We start from the raw sequence: 16,092 nt of genomic DNA on the forward strand, positions 1-16,092 counted from the left end.
AATCTTATATTAGAATTCATCAATGCACTCTTCGCAACAGATATATTGTACATTCAAATTTTCAATATCAAAGATACCATATCAATGATAGAGTTACGCGAGTACCAAGAAGAATACATCGCACTAGAGAAAAAACAGAGAGAAATAGAGTCTTATCATGTGGAAAATACTAGCACAAAATTTGGGAATGCGAATTTACTTCCTAGAATCACAAATGCAATCGCAATCACATCTCAAGGGAGGCAAGCAGAAGACACAAATGAAGTCCAACAAAAACTAGTAGCAATGGGTAGTGCAGATAAAGAAGAATGGGAACGAGAAAAACAATTCAATAATCGTGGAAGATATAATTAGATTAAAATACTTGATAGCCAACCAAAAGGATATGGAGGACAAAAGCAATATTGTAATCCTGGTCGAAAAAGTAATAGAATAGTTTGGTATCCTGTAAAGATGCCACGACTAAATGCCACAATAGAAAGAATATGTGAAGCTATAATTTTGATGGAAGAAATACCATCACCACCAAATGCGGGAAATGAACCACCACCAGGAAGGAGAAGTAGGTATTTTTGTGTTTACCATCAATTTCATGGTCACACAATAAACAATTGCATGGATATAAAGAAGATCATACTACGAATGATAAATCAAGGAAAGTTGAATCATTTTTTTGTGCAGCAACCACAAAATTTACCGCCACCACCTCCAGAAGATCGCACGCAAGGCACGAAAACAAGAAAAAATACATATTTGATTGAGGTGGCTGCGAAGGCAAAGAATCTCTACTGTAATTCTATAATCCATTCGTACAAGAATATAGAAGACTTCCATGATAATATCTTGAGTAGAGTTTACGCAAGGGATAATGATGGGAGAGAGGTATTGAATCTTGCGAAGGTAAAGCCCCTAAATGATTGGCAGAAACAATCTATTTTACTTAACGCAGAAGAAATACCTGGGGGTGAAGAACCACATGAGATTCCACTAGCGGTGAATTTAGAAATTAATCCAAGAACAACAGTTGATGAAGATGAAGAGGCATATGCAGATACATGGGCTATCAACAGAATACTTATAGATACTGGAAGTTCGGTGAATATATTATTTTACCACACTTACAAAACCATGGGCGGCCGAGATGAGGAACTCATTCCTTCTACATATAAAATTTATGGTTTTAATAGCACAACTAACAAACCAAAGGGGGAGATAACAATGAGAATTCATTTAAAAACCATATCTTCTGAAGTACTGTTCTGTGTAGTTGATGTGGAGTCACCTTATAATGCTCTGATTGGAAGACCGTGGCTACATAGTATTCTGGGGGTGGATTCTACGTTTCACCAATGCATTAAGTTTCCGTTACCTCAAGGAGTGGGAATCATAAGAGGAGATCCAATTGAAGGAAAAACATGCCATGAGATTGATATTCACAAATGTGAAGAGCGTTTATGCAAAAGAAGAAGCTGGAAACAACAAGTAAAAGAATATCAAAAAGGATAAATATTGATGGTTGATGTTGTAAATAAAGAAAGTGAAAAAGCAGAGACTTCAGCACAGGGAGCAGTACGAAGGTACAAATGCGAATTCAATAAAGGAGATTTAGTACTGCGACAAAAGCCTCCATGTCAAAAGAATGATGAAGAATCGAGCAAAGTATGGGAAGGCCAATTTGAGATCAAAAGAATTGATATCAATGGAATGTATGAGCTAATTGATGAAAAGGGGAAATCCTCTGGTGAATTGTGAAACAAAGTATACTTGAAGAAATATGGATCGTGCGAAGATTCTCTCACTCTAGAAGAAATAGAGCAAGCACGCATCAATGTAGCCAACAATATATTTGAACTTAATGAAGCCATGAGGGAGAAAGGACCAAAGCAATAATCGCACATACAACATTGTCCTAAGAAACAGTTGTCAGACAAACAAATAAGAAAAGACAAATGATGTCAGAATTGTATTGATCATTAATATCTTTCTCTTTAAGATAAAATTTCATAATAAGACCTTAAAAACAAGGTATCAGAATTAAAGAATCCAATTAAATAGCCTAGTTATCTAATTGCGGCGTGCACCCTATTTCGCATACAACAAGAGGCAAGAATAAGACCTAACGCATGTCATAATTCGGAAACTAGTCAGGACATAGCTCAAGTGAAAGCTATACCAACCCTGGAGCTTGATTCATGGAGATTTGGGGGAAAATAAAACCCATCCAGTAGAGCGCCTTAATTGAAAGATTAAGGTAAGAAGCTCTCTACTAAGAAGTGCAGAAAATAGATCAAGGCGCCGAGGTACACGGTTGAGTCAAGGTGCCTGGGCTGTCTGGAGCATACCTGGACATCCTTGGCAAGTCTGGACTATGATGCACTCGGCCCGAAGAAACCCCAATTAGGGTGCGGTCTTGTAACCATAAGCCATATCGTTGGAGAGATAAGAGACTGCGAAATCAACTGGTTGTTGCATTACCGGATGGGAGGAGCCCACCCTAACCCGGTAGGGGTACGTATCCTTGAAGGGGCAATCAGGGGGAATATAAGGACGACACCCTCCATTAGGGAGCTGAACTGTGTCAAAAGACGCAAATATCATGAGGCTTCTTACTCATGGGAGTATTGAGGCTTGTTGTATTTGTGCGGCAATAAACTTGAAGAGGCAATAATACGAGAAAACGATAAGGCGAGATCAATGGGTCATTGCGCGAAAGTGTAAAGACGTCCTGCGATTTCGTCGCACAGAAAGAATTAAATACAAGGAAAAATCAGACCTTTAACTAGGAAGGCTAAATAAGACCTCAAAAAAAAAAAAGATAAAATTATTATCATTTGGCATGGCAAATATATTTTGCGAATATTTTCGCATAAGAGATCGGACAAAGAAAATGTAAAGAGAAATTATAATCCATAGAACACAACAAAGGAAAAACAACAAAAGTAAAGAGAAGGTAAAAAATACTCATTTATTTTAATTCCATCATCTGTCGTAGAATAACAAAGGCAAGTATGGGAATGCAAGCATTTAGAGAGGTGTTATTCGCCTCCATATGATAGAATTTTCCCATGATTTTTTAATAGATAACTCTATGAATATTTAGAAAGATGTTGTCTCAAACTAACTTTATTTGCTAGAAAGAGAAATTTTTATAGAAAAAGGTAGCGAAGAAGATATACATCAAAGAAGTACCAAATATTCAAGAAGATTACATCAAAGAAATGATTTTAAGAATCAATAAAATCAAGTTTCAAGAAGATATGAGTCCTTCACAAGCGACAAGATAGAAAAGTTGTTTAAGTACAAGAAACTACTTTTCGCCTGCATCATCTTCATCCCCCGAATCATCAGCTTCATCATCAGTTCCTTCGCTCTCAGAATCTCTTTCACTCTCAGAGATATCAAAAATTTCTTCAATCGGATCGACATCAGTAAGCTTATACATAGAGAGATAAGTACCATTCTCATCACAAATTCTCCTTATAGCATCATCACGAACGCGAATAACATCCTTGATATTATTAGAAATAGTAGCAGCAAATTGTCTCTTCAGTCTGCGATATTTAGAATTGCGTGCGTCAAGCTTCGCATCAATTCCTTCATATGCGACAACCTTCGCCTCTAATCCTTTGATTTGATTGCGAAAACCTTCCTTAGCAGCTGTGAAGAAACATAAAAAGGTCAATATCTTTACGAGTGAAGATAATCAAGAAGTAATAAAAGAAGAGGCATAATGAATAACCTTCTTTATTGGAAATAATATCTTTTATCATAGTGGAATGATCTGACTCAAGACTAACATTTACAGCTAAGTCATTCATAGCATTATCTAATACTCTAGCAGCCCAGTCAAACTCCGCATCAATTTCTATAAGAAGACATGATCGGATTATATTTCTTTGTTTAACAAGAGTTTCTTTCTCATTTAAGGCCTGATCTCCCTCAACTTGAACTTGAAGGAGGCTTTATTGGAATTTTTGTAAGGTCTTCGCACCATTATGAGCAACTGGATCCTTCTCAGTAATAAGAGTACTAATCCGAGTTTGCAGAGTTTTATTCTCTTCTTTGGATTCTAAAAAGCGACGCTTAAAACCATTACTTATAGAAATATCACTTCTATGATGAACATTAAAACATTGATACTTTGTCCTCAGTTCCTCCAAAGAAAGTAAATTTAACTTATTGGCAAAATCATTTAAGGAAGCATTGAGATACTCAAGGAGAATATCCCCGTCAACAGGATGAGGAAGAGATTGAAATAAAGAAACGGCCTTATCAGTAAGACCGTAAATTTATGCAAACAACAAACAATTACAATAGAAACACGCCATACAAAAGAGTGGGTTGGAGAATAAAAAGAAAAAAAGGAAGGAAAAGTTACTCACCGGCTAATTGTTTATTCCTCTCTTGAAGATCTGATATTTTATTCATGCTAGAAGAAGCATCAGATTCTAACCGCTGATTCTTTCTGCGAAGATCATCTGCGTCCTTCTCATGAGTAGAAATTTGAGACTTGAGTTCAGCTTTTTTAACTAAAAGATTGTGAATTCTTCTCTCATAATCTGAAGAGACAACGTATGATGAGCGAGCAACCTGCGAGAAGTTATTGTAAAAATATGAGGGATATAATTTCGCATGATATTACTTAAAAGAAAGCGCGAAAGTATACGTAACTACCACAGAGGCAAGAGAATATTGGAAACTTGGGCTTAGAGCTAAGAAAGTTCTACGAAGAGAGTCATCATCCAAAGTAGGGGCATCAATTATCTTAGCAAGAGTGCTACATGATGTGGATAAGGAATCATCTCCCATAGCAGCCATGGAATCTGAGAAGATGTTAGCTAATTCGTCCATTGCATATTTGATGGAGGAGTTGTCACCAAGAAGATCTTCATCATCATCATCATTATCATCATCACTAGGATGGGATTGAGGACTTGAAGGGGAAGTAAGTGCTTTTATATTATTGGAAGGATTTTGGGAAGCAAGTTTAGAAACAGTCCTCTTGGTGCGAAGTACACCTTTTCCTTTTGAAATTGCAGTTCCATCAGAATTACGAACGTTTTCAGAAGTCTCCATATGCGCGAATAATATTAGATAATAAATAGAGGCAACTATATTGTTAAAGTTAGATAAAGAATATTTCTTACTTTATTATTACGCCAAGACGTCGCTCGAGATGTTTTCCTGGCTTTTTTCGCTTGATCAACCAACTGAAGTGAGGAGAATGAGTTAAGGTGATATATATAAAAAAAAATCGAACAGTTAAAAGATTACTTCCAACTTGCTCCTTCTCGGGCCATCTGAATACCCAAGACATATAGGTAGTAGAAAACCCCCAGGAAGAGGAAGAGCAGCACCATTTTCATCTCTGCCACTTATATAAGGTCCAACTAAGACGATGGGATATTCTAACCATCGCGTGTCGTTTGACCAACGTGCGGTGTTATTCGAAGTATCATGCCAATCAACATCTCGCATGATGTTCTTTTCTTCGGCAATACCATCTTTTCGCCATAAGAGAACACCCCATTTAGAAGCGCTGCTTTTCATAATGATGACTTCATAATTGTTAAAGAAATTTTCTAGAGTATAATTAGTAGGGTTAATTTCGTCATTTCGCTGTTCACGGTTTCGCTTATTTTTTTTGATACAGAGACTCTAAACATGCTGCGTGACGAGAGTACTCAAGAAATATTCTGATACTATCACCACTTAATTCAAATAACCGCGCGAAAAGTCAGGATGCAAAAGAACCTTTAATATAAGGGAATTTGTGGATCATAAAGGGGAATAGGAAGACCCGCAAGAGGTTGCCCAACAAAGATGATAATTTTTTGATCACTCCATTCTTTAAGAGAAAACCATTCAGGTCTGAGTTTGGTTGAAGGTCCAGAACCAACAGGAACAGATAATGAGAAACCTCGAGCACCAAATTCATTATTTAATCTGGTGAAGGATTGTTCATTCTTCCAACCTGCTTTAGGCATACTGATGTATGGGAATGAGGGAGGATGAAAGGAGGATCGAAGATGATCAAGGAAATCGAGATTGGGATCTAAGAAGTAATAAGAAAGAAAGAGTAACATAAGAAGAAAATAGTTGCAGAAGAAGGAAGAATGGATAAAAAGAAGTATGAGAAAAAAGAAAGGAGAGTAAATAGAGAATTTACTCTCGATTTTCGATATAATCATTCATTAATCCGATAATTAAAAACGAACGGATAAGAAGGAGCAGTTGAAAAGGACGTGTCAAGTAAAGGATGCTTGAAAAGACACGCGTAACTTCTCACGCGTAAATCAGGGGAATATGTCAGTTGAAAAGAATACAAAAAGGTGAGAAGGTGCGGCATTATAAATTGTAGTGCGAAATCATAAGTGAAAGTTTCTCATGTCAAATGTAGATACAAAATACCGCACAAATATTAAGAGTGCGAAAGATCGATTATAAGTCAAGCGAAGCTTATCGAATATAGCATTTAGAATGACGCATCAAGTGACGTTAGAAGAATCATGTGGAAAGTGTGACAATTGTGCGAGATTGAAGAATGTATGCGAAGGAAGTCAATGTAACCGTTCGTTAACAACGCACGGCAGATCCGAAAATAAACGTTGTCTTAGCTGTCATCCACTATGTAAAACCCCTATATAAGGAGATCGAGCGACCTTGTAAAGGGGGAATTCTTTTTAAGAGTTTAGGCTTGAGATTTTAGAGAGAGAAATATATAGTTTCTTCTCCAAGTTAAAACCCTTCTGAATTCTTGTAATCAAACCAGAGATTTTATGAATGAATGCATGAAGATCAAGATGATCACTTGAATTAATTGTAGATTTCTTTGAGGGTGTAGTTGGAGGATTTACTACAACTACACAAGGTATAGAAATTTGGTGGGACTGTTTGGTTTAAGGGAAGTGTATAAGTGTCTTCAAACTGAAGCTTTTCAATGCGATCAAAACCTCTAGGGAGGAGCACCAAGTAGACAGAGAGGCTTCTAAAAGGAGCAGGCTAAAAGCTGGCACCGGTTGCAGCATACCCAAAGTAGCTTTAAGGACAACTGGTACTTAACTAATCTTTAATTATTATTTTTAATACCTATAGATTTGATATGGTTGAATTGTATTTGATGTTTTCTTAGACGTGTGATATATTGGGTTTATGTATATTGCAAGTCTGTTTTCTTTTTATAGGGGATACTGACGTTACTTCAATTGGAAAAAATAAGATCTCTGTATCTTCTCCAACAATGTAATCATTTTCTGAGAACCTTCAAGTAAAAAGAAGCGGTGTTTTTTGAGAAAGCAAATGATGTGCAAAATGTTCGAAAATCTTATACAAAGATTAAGCTTTAACTTTTCACAAAATTGGTTTAAAAGACCAAAATCAATAATTCCTGAGTGAAAAGGACAGTTAGATTTTGATATTGTTTAAATGGACAAAAATGTAAAAATAGCCAAGATGTAAATATTTCATCCTACCTATTTTCAAATATTTTTTCTTATTTTTAACTTACAACAGGATGCATCCAGTTTCATCGTTGCTATTTTTTAAGTTTAAGTTAGAATGAATCCGGTTTCATCTTGCTATTCTTTTTGTGTCAATTTCACCCAAATTAATTTTTACTCGTCCATTTGAACCATGTTTTGAAAATATTTGGACAAATGACCCATTTTCCTTAACTTTTCCCTCTAGACAAAACAACCTGTGAGGGGTTGGAGAATGTTGTTTTCAGAACCAAAATTTATTCTACTAGTTTTATCTAACCTTTGGGAAATCCAATAGTTTGGAGTAAAGAGTGTACCATTCTCATGTATATGTGTATAATAGGATGGACACAATCCACGCTTAGAGCTCATTCTAAGTAACCGAAAGAAGATATCCTATGTGATGAATCATTTAAGAAGTAGATGGGGCAGTTCAAGCACTGCGAGAGGTCTGAAGTTCAAGCCTTGCGAGAGGCGAGTTAAAGATAGTCAGCCGATGTATACACAACCATTGGAAGACCTTCATTTTCCGGTTAAGGTCTGCAGTTTCTGTATTCTGTAGTTTTTTGGTATTTATCAGTATTTGATTAGCTTGCTGATTTTGGTTTCTGTTTTAATGTATGGATGGTTTTTTCCTCGTCTGGACCTCAATGACTATTGCTTATCTCGCGCTGCTTCCTGCTTTGCAGATTGTTTGCAACCTGAGGACCTTAAGAAAGAATCGAACGGGGATGGGAAAGCTAGAGATGATCAGGGGGGCATGCAACAGGTAGATAATCAAAAGGCCGAACAAGTGTGCAATTCAATTGAGCAGTAGTGACACTGATCTTTTGGTTGCTTTTCTACCCTTGTTATCTCGCACACCTACATATATCTCCATTTTCAAGCTATTCCCTGAGGAATTGTTAGAGCTTAAAGCTTATTTTATGCAGGAGAATATAAGAAATTGATGTTGGACTCTAGCTATCCTCTTCTTTATGGGGTGATAATCTTATGAACATAAGAATTGGGGGACTCTTTTCAGGGGCACCCCTTCAACATTTCTCCAATAGTTGTAAATGGGGAACCTACAGGGACCTGATATGTTCAACAAGTTCTCTTCAGCTGTGATTCATTTGATGCTGCTATAGCTGCCCATATATTCAGCCAGACCCAAAGCACACAAAATCAACCTCCATGCAGATCCGTCTTGGATGCTAAAGAAACATGCCATTGCATTTCAATGTCAAAAGTTTTCATCCTCGGAGAAAATTCTGACTTCATCAAGAACTGCTCCTCCTGGTTCATGCAGTCAAGGTGCTAATTTCAATTCATTCAAGTTCCCCAGTTCCTTTCGAGGTTCGTTTCCGTTTCTCTTGATTTGTTACTGATTTTATGTGAAGCTGTAGTACATTTTATAGTTCCACTCTCTAGCAATGGAATAAATGGTCAGTCAGACAGGTTTTCCTGATGAGGGGTAGTCCTTTCTGTTTGACTTTAAAATTTTATTAAATTAGAGTTTAAGGTACTTAACACATTTGGTGGACTTTAGAGTTTAGTGAAGTTTCAAATGAAAAAAATGGTGGAAACTGGACGGTGGTTAAAAGAAAGAAAGGGATCAAATCTAATGAAAGAGGTTCTCCAAGTAGGGAAGCAATCTTGTAAGATTGAGGCTAAAACCATTTCAATTGAGAAAGGTTTTGGATCCAAAGAGGGTTATTTTTACATTAAGAAGGTTGAGGGTGAGAGCTCTGCGGCACTGTGGGTTAGTGCTAAGGGTTTCAGCTGGATTTATTCTACCTTGCATAGTGAAATCTCTAAGGAGTGGTCCAAGATGGCTCATTGGGATCATATTATCTCAGGGGAATGGTTGATGACAGCGAGAGGAAAGAATAAAAATGGTGAATATTTCAAGGTTACTGGGCCTAATAAGAAAGGTGGAATCACTGATCTTTTCTTTCCTTCTGGGAAAAATCTTGAAGGCTGGTTGAGGCTAGTCAAGATGATGGAAATGATGCATCAAGAATTGAAAGAAATGGTTGTTAAACCATCAGAATCTTTAAAGGAAAGGTCTAATATTGAAAAACCTTTATCTTTGGACGCTTCGTTCTTTAATGAGGGTGGATTGGACAACATCATCTGGAACCAAATGATTGTACTCAAATCTAACAAGCCTGTAACCTCATGGAAATCTATTGGGTTGGAACTTGGAAACTTTCTAAATATCAAAAATGATTTCCATTTTCAACCCTTCTCATCTGTGCAACCCCTTTTCTGTTTGAGGAACGAGAGCAAATTACTAAGCTTGGTGAATGGATTTTACATCCTTACACTTTTAAATTTGTAAATTGGTCTTCGAAAGAAAATACTTTTAGGGTGGAGGACTCCATCTCTTCTCCTGCTGTTTGGGTGAATTTGCAAGGGGTTCCATTTTCGATTTGGAATCACAAAACATTTGAATCTATTGGTGCTAAATTGGGTGGCCTAGCACAAGTCTCTCCATTTACAGCAAATGGTTGGGATATATCGGTAATGAAACTAAAAGTACATGGACCAGTTGCTTCTGGGATAACAGAGGTCCATATTAACTTTAAATCCATGCCATTCACGGCTCTGGTTTCTATAGCATTAAATCAATCAGAGAATATTATTTCTCCTTTTGAGAGAGTAGTAATTAAAGCCGGTGATTTTCAAGCTAGTGCTAGGAAGGAATCTCCCCTGAATTTAGTCGGTGCCGGTACAGGTACGCTTCTGGATAAAGGTCAGTTAGATTGTGCACGCAAGGTATTCCAAGCAAGGAAAAGTCTTTTCAGACAGTAGCTGGTAATTCAGAGAGTTCTGAAAAGCAAGATGTACTGTCAACGTCTTCTGTTATTCGAATTCTGCGCCAGAATGAAATGTTAGTCAACGGGGTTATTATCGATAAGGGACCCAATAACATTTCTTCGTCGGGTGAGTCTAAAACCCACAATGAGACTATGGATAAGGCCCATTCTTCGTCATCCGATGATATGGGTCAGACTAATGAATAATGGAGCAGCTTCAGACAATGGGGAAATTAGGCTCAGGCCCAACCCATGGATAACCCCATAATATGAGGCCCCTAGATAAAAGAGTTTTATTAGTAGGCCCTGAATTAAAAAATAAATTTAATAAAAGCGAAAAGACTAAATTAGCCTCAAGTATATAAGAGGCGTCACCTACCTTTCTCTCGTTCAGACGCCATTATTTCATTTCCAAGGAGAGAGAAAACAAATCTCACTCACCTGAAACAGAAAGAAATCTAGAAAAAAACCCAAAAAATCAAGAAATCTTCCTGAAATCTGTTCCAAAACAAAGATCGAGATCAAAAACTATTCATCATTTGCTAACCCCTAAATCAGAGAAACAGATCGAAAAAGTTTCAGATTCAAAAACCAAAAAAAATCAAAAGAAACAGTTTCAGATTCAGTTTCAGATTCAAAACCTAAATCGCGTTGTTACTGATTCCTGTTGATGAAATACTCCGACGATTAATCACTAGGTAAGTTTTGATTTGAAGCTGTTAGTTTTGATTCCTGTTGTTACTGATTCGTGGGTCGAAAATTTCTGAACTAGGGTTTGTAATGAGATTACAACAAACATAACTCATTCTGACTGATAATTCCTTTTACAGATCGGAGAAGGAGAACAATCGTTTGTGCATAAAATCCATGAAATAACTGATTAAATAGAAACAAAGGTAAGTCATGGATGTGATATAACTGATTGATTTAGTGGATTTCATTTCTGAGATGTTACTGTTTGAAAACCCTAGAAACTCTAAGTTGAATTGCAATCAACTAACTTGATTTTATTACTACATCAACTGCAGATTCAGAATCAAATTTCTTTTGGAATAAAAATGGTGAAAGGAAAAATGAATCCCCCTAGAAAAGATGATACAATTACAGGTACTAAGTTGTGAAAACTATTGTTGTCATGGTCTCATGTTTATTTCTCATATAATGCTTGTGAATATGTAATTACACAGACAAGGACATGTGTAACTATAAGTTACACACTCAAAATGTAACCACTGACTGTGTTGTGGTTTGTATATTGATTGTGTAACTTATAGTTACACATACCAAGTGAGCCTGTCACCACTGACTTGCCTAGGGATGTGTAACTAGTAGTTGCACATAAAAAATTGGTTGTGTTTAGGATGTGTAACTTGTAGTTACACATAGAAAATTGGTTGTGTAAATTAAAGTTACTCATTAATATGCATGTGTAAGTTAAAGTTACACCTTGTAGAATGTCTAGGATTGAGTGTGTAACTTGTAGTTAAAATCTACTAACTGAAGAAATTTAAAAGTTTCTAATGTAAGTGATGCTTTTGAATGTATAACTACGCAAACAAGGGCCTGTGTAACTTTAAGTTACACATTCAAAATCTCACCACTATGTTGTGGTTTGTATATTGAGTGTGTAACTTGTAGTTACACATACAAATGAGCCTTGCAGAAGTGGCTGTGTAACTTGTAGTTACACATCTTAACTGTGAGTTACACATTCAAGATGTTACCAATGACTTGCAAAGTGGCTGTGTAACTGTAAGATACACATTGAAAATCTAATCACTGACTTGCCAATTGACTGTGTAACTACAAGTTACACATGCATAATAACATAACTGATTTGGCAATTGCCTAGATAACTAAAAGTTACACATGCAAAAATATAACCTATGACTGTATTGTGTTTGTAAATTATAGTTGGACATAAAAAAATGACCCCTTTAAACCTTCATATGCATGTAAGTTAAGGTTACACAACACAGAATAGAATGATTCAGTTTGTGTACTTGGCAAATACACATAGTTTGTAACATGATTTTCATTTTGTAGTTAAAAACGAGTGTATTTGATAAGTACACAACATACTGACTCATGCTATTTTTGTGTGTGATGTGTACAGGAAACCTAAGGCAGTCGTTGAATGCAGTAAAGGATTTAGTAAAGGTGATAAAGCCTATAGGACTGACTGATAGGGCTCATAGATATCTTAGGAGAGCTGCTTACGGAGAACTCGTAATGATGTATTACGATGACTATGATACAACTGTACCAACTACAACAAGACAGATAACTACCAACAAACACGGCGTCTTGAAGCTCTTGAACTGCTTTGACATGGATTGTGAGACACCATGTTCATTCAAGTTTGCTGATGATAAGATTATAGAGTCTACACCGGCAAAGCTGGCTGGTATATTTTGCATGCAGAGGATTGGAAGCAGAAAGGGTCAGAAGCTGTTAAAGTACTATTGTCCTAGTGATTTGACTGACAATGTTTTATACAGCAAATACTTCACCGATATCAAATCTACAAAGCATCAGACGACGGTGACTAAGACAAACATTTTAGAGAAGATAAAACAACTTATGGCAAAAGGAGAAAAAGTGGGAAAAGAAAGAAAGTTGATGAAAAGGATCTAGTTTGCCTGATAGGTCTTTATCTTTGCTGTGTATTGTTTTTTGGCGACAAAAATGCCAATGGAGTGAACGCGAAATATCTTAGTATCGTTGAAACTTATGATACGGTGCTCAAGGTGTCGTGGCCTGATTTAATACACGAGCACTTGTTTGAAGAGATTCATACTAATCTTAGTTGTTTGTCAAATGTGAAGGCTTGTGTGCAATACCTACTGGTAAAAAGCTTGTGTGTAATTTCTATTCCAGCAGTTTTAGTGTTACGTGATGGATATTTTTGTTCAATCGACTAATTAAAATTTATATGTTGCAGTTATTGTTTGCTGAACACACGCCAGCAGGATTAATCCCGAAAGTTGAGAACCACGAGGAAGATATCCCGAGGGTTGGGAGATGGGATATATACCAGATTTCTGATTACATTTGGAAAACAGACATGACACAGTTTTCGGTAAGTGTTATATGTCAGTTGGTTTAGGTTTTGTAAATTTATGGTAATGTAATTTAGATAAAACTTTGATGTAATCAAAATTGTCATGTGTAGCTATAAGTTACACATTTAAATGTGCTTGTGTAATTTATAGTTACACATGCAAAAGATAACACAAGTGAATGCAACTATAGGTTATGTAACATATATATCCTGTTTGTATATATATCCTGTGCTTATGTAACTATAGGTTACACATTTTATATGTATATCCACTTTACATTAGTATATGTGTAACCTTTAGTTACACATATCCACTTTACATTAGATATATCTAATGTGCTTATGTAACTATAGGTTACACATATAAAATGTGCTTATGTAACTTTAAGTTACACATACAACCGAAAAATGTATATTTAGAATGTTCAACTGTTTTTTGCAATCTCTTTTTAACCTCTCCATCTGTTAATTGCAGCCAACTCCTAGCTTTGTGGCTGAGTTTTCACAGCTTGAGAAGCAGCTGGGTATATCAACCGTGGTACCCAGCAAGGACGACCTGCAAAGTTGGCTGAAAGCGCAAACTATTGAGAATAGCCATCTGAAAGAGCAACTGCAAGAAAAGCAAGCAATGCTTAAAGCAGTGTATGCAATTGCAAGAGAAGGGATATCAGAAGGGGACCTTTCAGGAACAGCGGAATTCAAGGTTCACAAATTTAGTTGCCAAATTATGCAAGCAATGGGTATTGATCCTTACAAAGTGACCCAGGAAGAGTTTATGCAACATGAAGATGATGTACATGGAGGTACTGAGCATGGAGCTACTGAGCATGAAGAAGAAGAGTTACAATTAGTTGAGACAGAGCAACAAGGAGATGGAAGTACTGAGCAAGAGAAAGAGAAAGATGACGCGGAAACTTCCTTCCATGAAGAATGTAAGTAGTTGTTCATTTTTAATATGCTTCTTTAACTTGATAGAGGTACCCAATTAGTTGACACTAAGGTCTTTGAACCTTTTTAATTTCATATTTTACTTGTTCATTTTTAACTTGCTTGTTTAACTTGATTAGACTTAATAAATGTTGAGTAAACTGATCATATGGATGTGTAATCCCTAGTTACACATGCCACATGCATGTGTAACTTCTGGTTACACTAGTTAGATGCATGTGTAACTCCATGTTACACTAGGTATCCATGCCATATTCATGTGTAACATGAAGTTACACATATTAGTTATCCAAGCCAGTCGATTACACATGATATATTCTTCTTGAAATTTTATTAAAAAAATTTAACATCATCATCATCATCCTAATTCTCGTTTCAATACTTGTGCAGTTCCATGTATGAGCCTTGCAGCTGGAAATACGCCAACAATTCTGCAAGCTCAAACTGCTGCAGAGGGGCACAAAAGACCACTCAGGACATATAGTTCGAGTATGAAGAGTGTGACAACTTGCAAGACTCCACCAAAGAAAAGGCCTGTCGCAAAGCAAAAGCCCACTCCTACAAATAATGTTGATGAGGAGCAGAAGAAAGATGTTGAAGAGACACCTGTTACGGATGAGGCACAGAAGAAAGCTGCAGATGGTGGAGTTGTGGATGGGGCAGGTGATGATGTAGCTGCAAAAGCCGTAGGTGATGATGTTACTGCAAAAGTCAATGAGGATACACCTGCAACTGTTGGTGACGGTTTGGTTATGACTGCTCCAACTCAGCCAACTCCTGGAACTTTTGATGACAGTTCTGCTTCAACACAGTTTGAGGACTCCATGGTGATAACTGCTACAACACCGCAAACACAGCCTGACAATGCTCAGACCTACAGGTTGGTGCAACTAGGAGCTAACCCCGATGATATGACGAATGTTGAAGTGAGTGAAATGATAGATGAGATCGTCAGCAACATTAACAAAACTGAACATGGACCCGCAGTGACGGAGAATGCAGAACCTACCTCAACTGGTAACCACTCTTCCGTTCTATGTTTTGTTTGTAATGGAAGTGTAACTTCAAGTTACACATTGTAAAAGGCATGTGTAGCTTGAGGTTACATACAGTGTGTTTTGTTTGTAATGGAAGTGTAACTTCAAGTTACACATTGTAAAAGGCATGTGTAGCTTGAGGTTACATACAGTACATTATTATTTTGGCTTGTGTAACTTTAAGTTACATACATGTGCTAATTTTACTGAGATTCTGCCTATATTTGTTTGCGCAGCTACAACGCAGGAAAACGTTTTTAGCCTTGGATTAGAAAAAACTCCAAAACCTGCAGGAGAGTTACTGAAGGAAGCTGCAAATGCAATAAGAGAAAGGCAACCATCATTCATACAACAACGTGTGCTGAGGATAGAAAAATCCCAACACAAGATCTGAAACAATATCAAAGAAATTCAAAGAGGATTAAGAAGACAGCTAATGAAGAAGAAATGGCCGCAGTTCCAGAAGTAGAAGAAGATAGAATGGCTGAGGTTGCTGAAGAAGATGATGGAACAATGAGAAACGATGTGAAAGGTTCAGAAGTTATCGAAAGGCTGGAAGGCGAGAAAAAAATAAAGTGCTTGAATATTTCAATACTCATACGAAAACGTAAGTAGCTTGACTCCAAGTAGGCTTGATTCTGTTATTGATTGTTGTATTTTACTACTTGATTCTGTTATCTTGATTGATAATAGTTTACTTCTTTGTAATGCAGAGACATTACTTGGATGGAACGCAAAGAAGATGGTAGCAAGCTGTTTGA

At 36.7% G+C, this 16,092-nt stretch overlaps 2 protein-coding genes across 2 annotated transcripts; both read left to right on the top strand.

Moving 5' to 3' along the window:
- The first annotated feature begins 453 nt into the window (after window positions 1-453).
- LOC113326171 lies at window positions 454-1,506 on the top strand. Its single transcript, XM_026573947.1, has one exon. It carries the CDS (start codon window positions 454-456, stop codon window positions 1,504-1,506), a length of 1,053 nt encoding a protein of 350 aa, XP_026429732.1.
- Window positions 1,507-10,946: 9,440 nt separating this feature from the next.
- LOC113326172 lies at window positions 10,947-15,725 on the top strand. The gene is made up of 7 exons (XM_026573948.1): window positions 10,947-10,980; window positions 11,113-11,178; window positions 11,311-11,389; window positions 13,227-13,364; window positions 13,822-14,278; window positions 14,685-15,311; window positions 15,568-15,725. The coding sequence occupies exons 3-7, from the start codon at window positions 11,375-11,377 to the stop codon at window positions 15,723-15,725; spliced, it is 1,395 nt and encodes a 464-aa protein (XP_026429733.1). The 5' UTR covers window positions 10,947-10,980; window positions 11,113-11,178; window positions 11,311-11,374.
- The last annotated feature ends 367 nt before the right edge of the window (window positions 15,726-16,092 follow it).

Source organism: Papaver somniferum, unplaced genomic scaffold (genome assembly GCF_003573695.1).
Source record: "Papaver somniferum cultivar HN1 unplaced genomic scaffold, ASM357369v1 unplaced-scaffold_10, whole genome shotgun sequence".
Classification (NCBI taxonomy): Eukaryota; Viridiplantae; Streptophyta; class Magnoliopsida; order Ranunculales; family Papaveraceae; genus Papaver; species Papaver somniferum.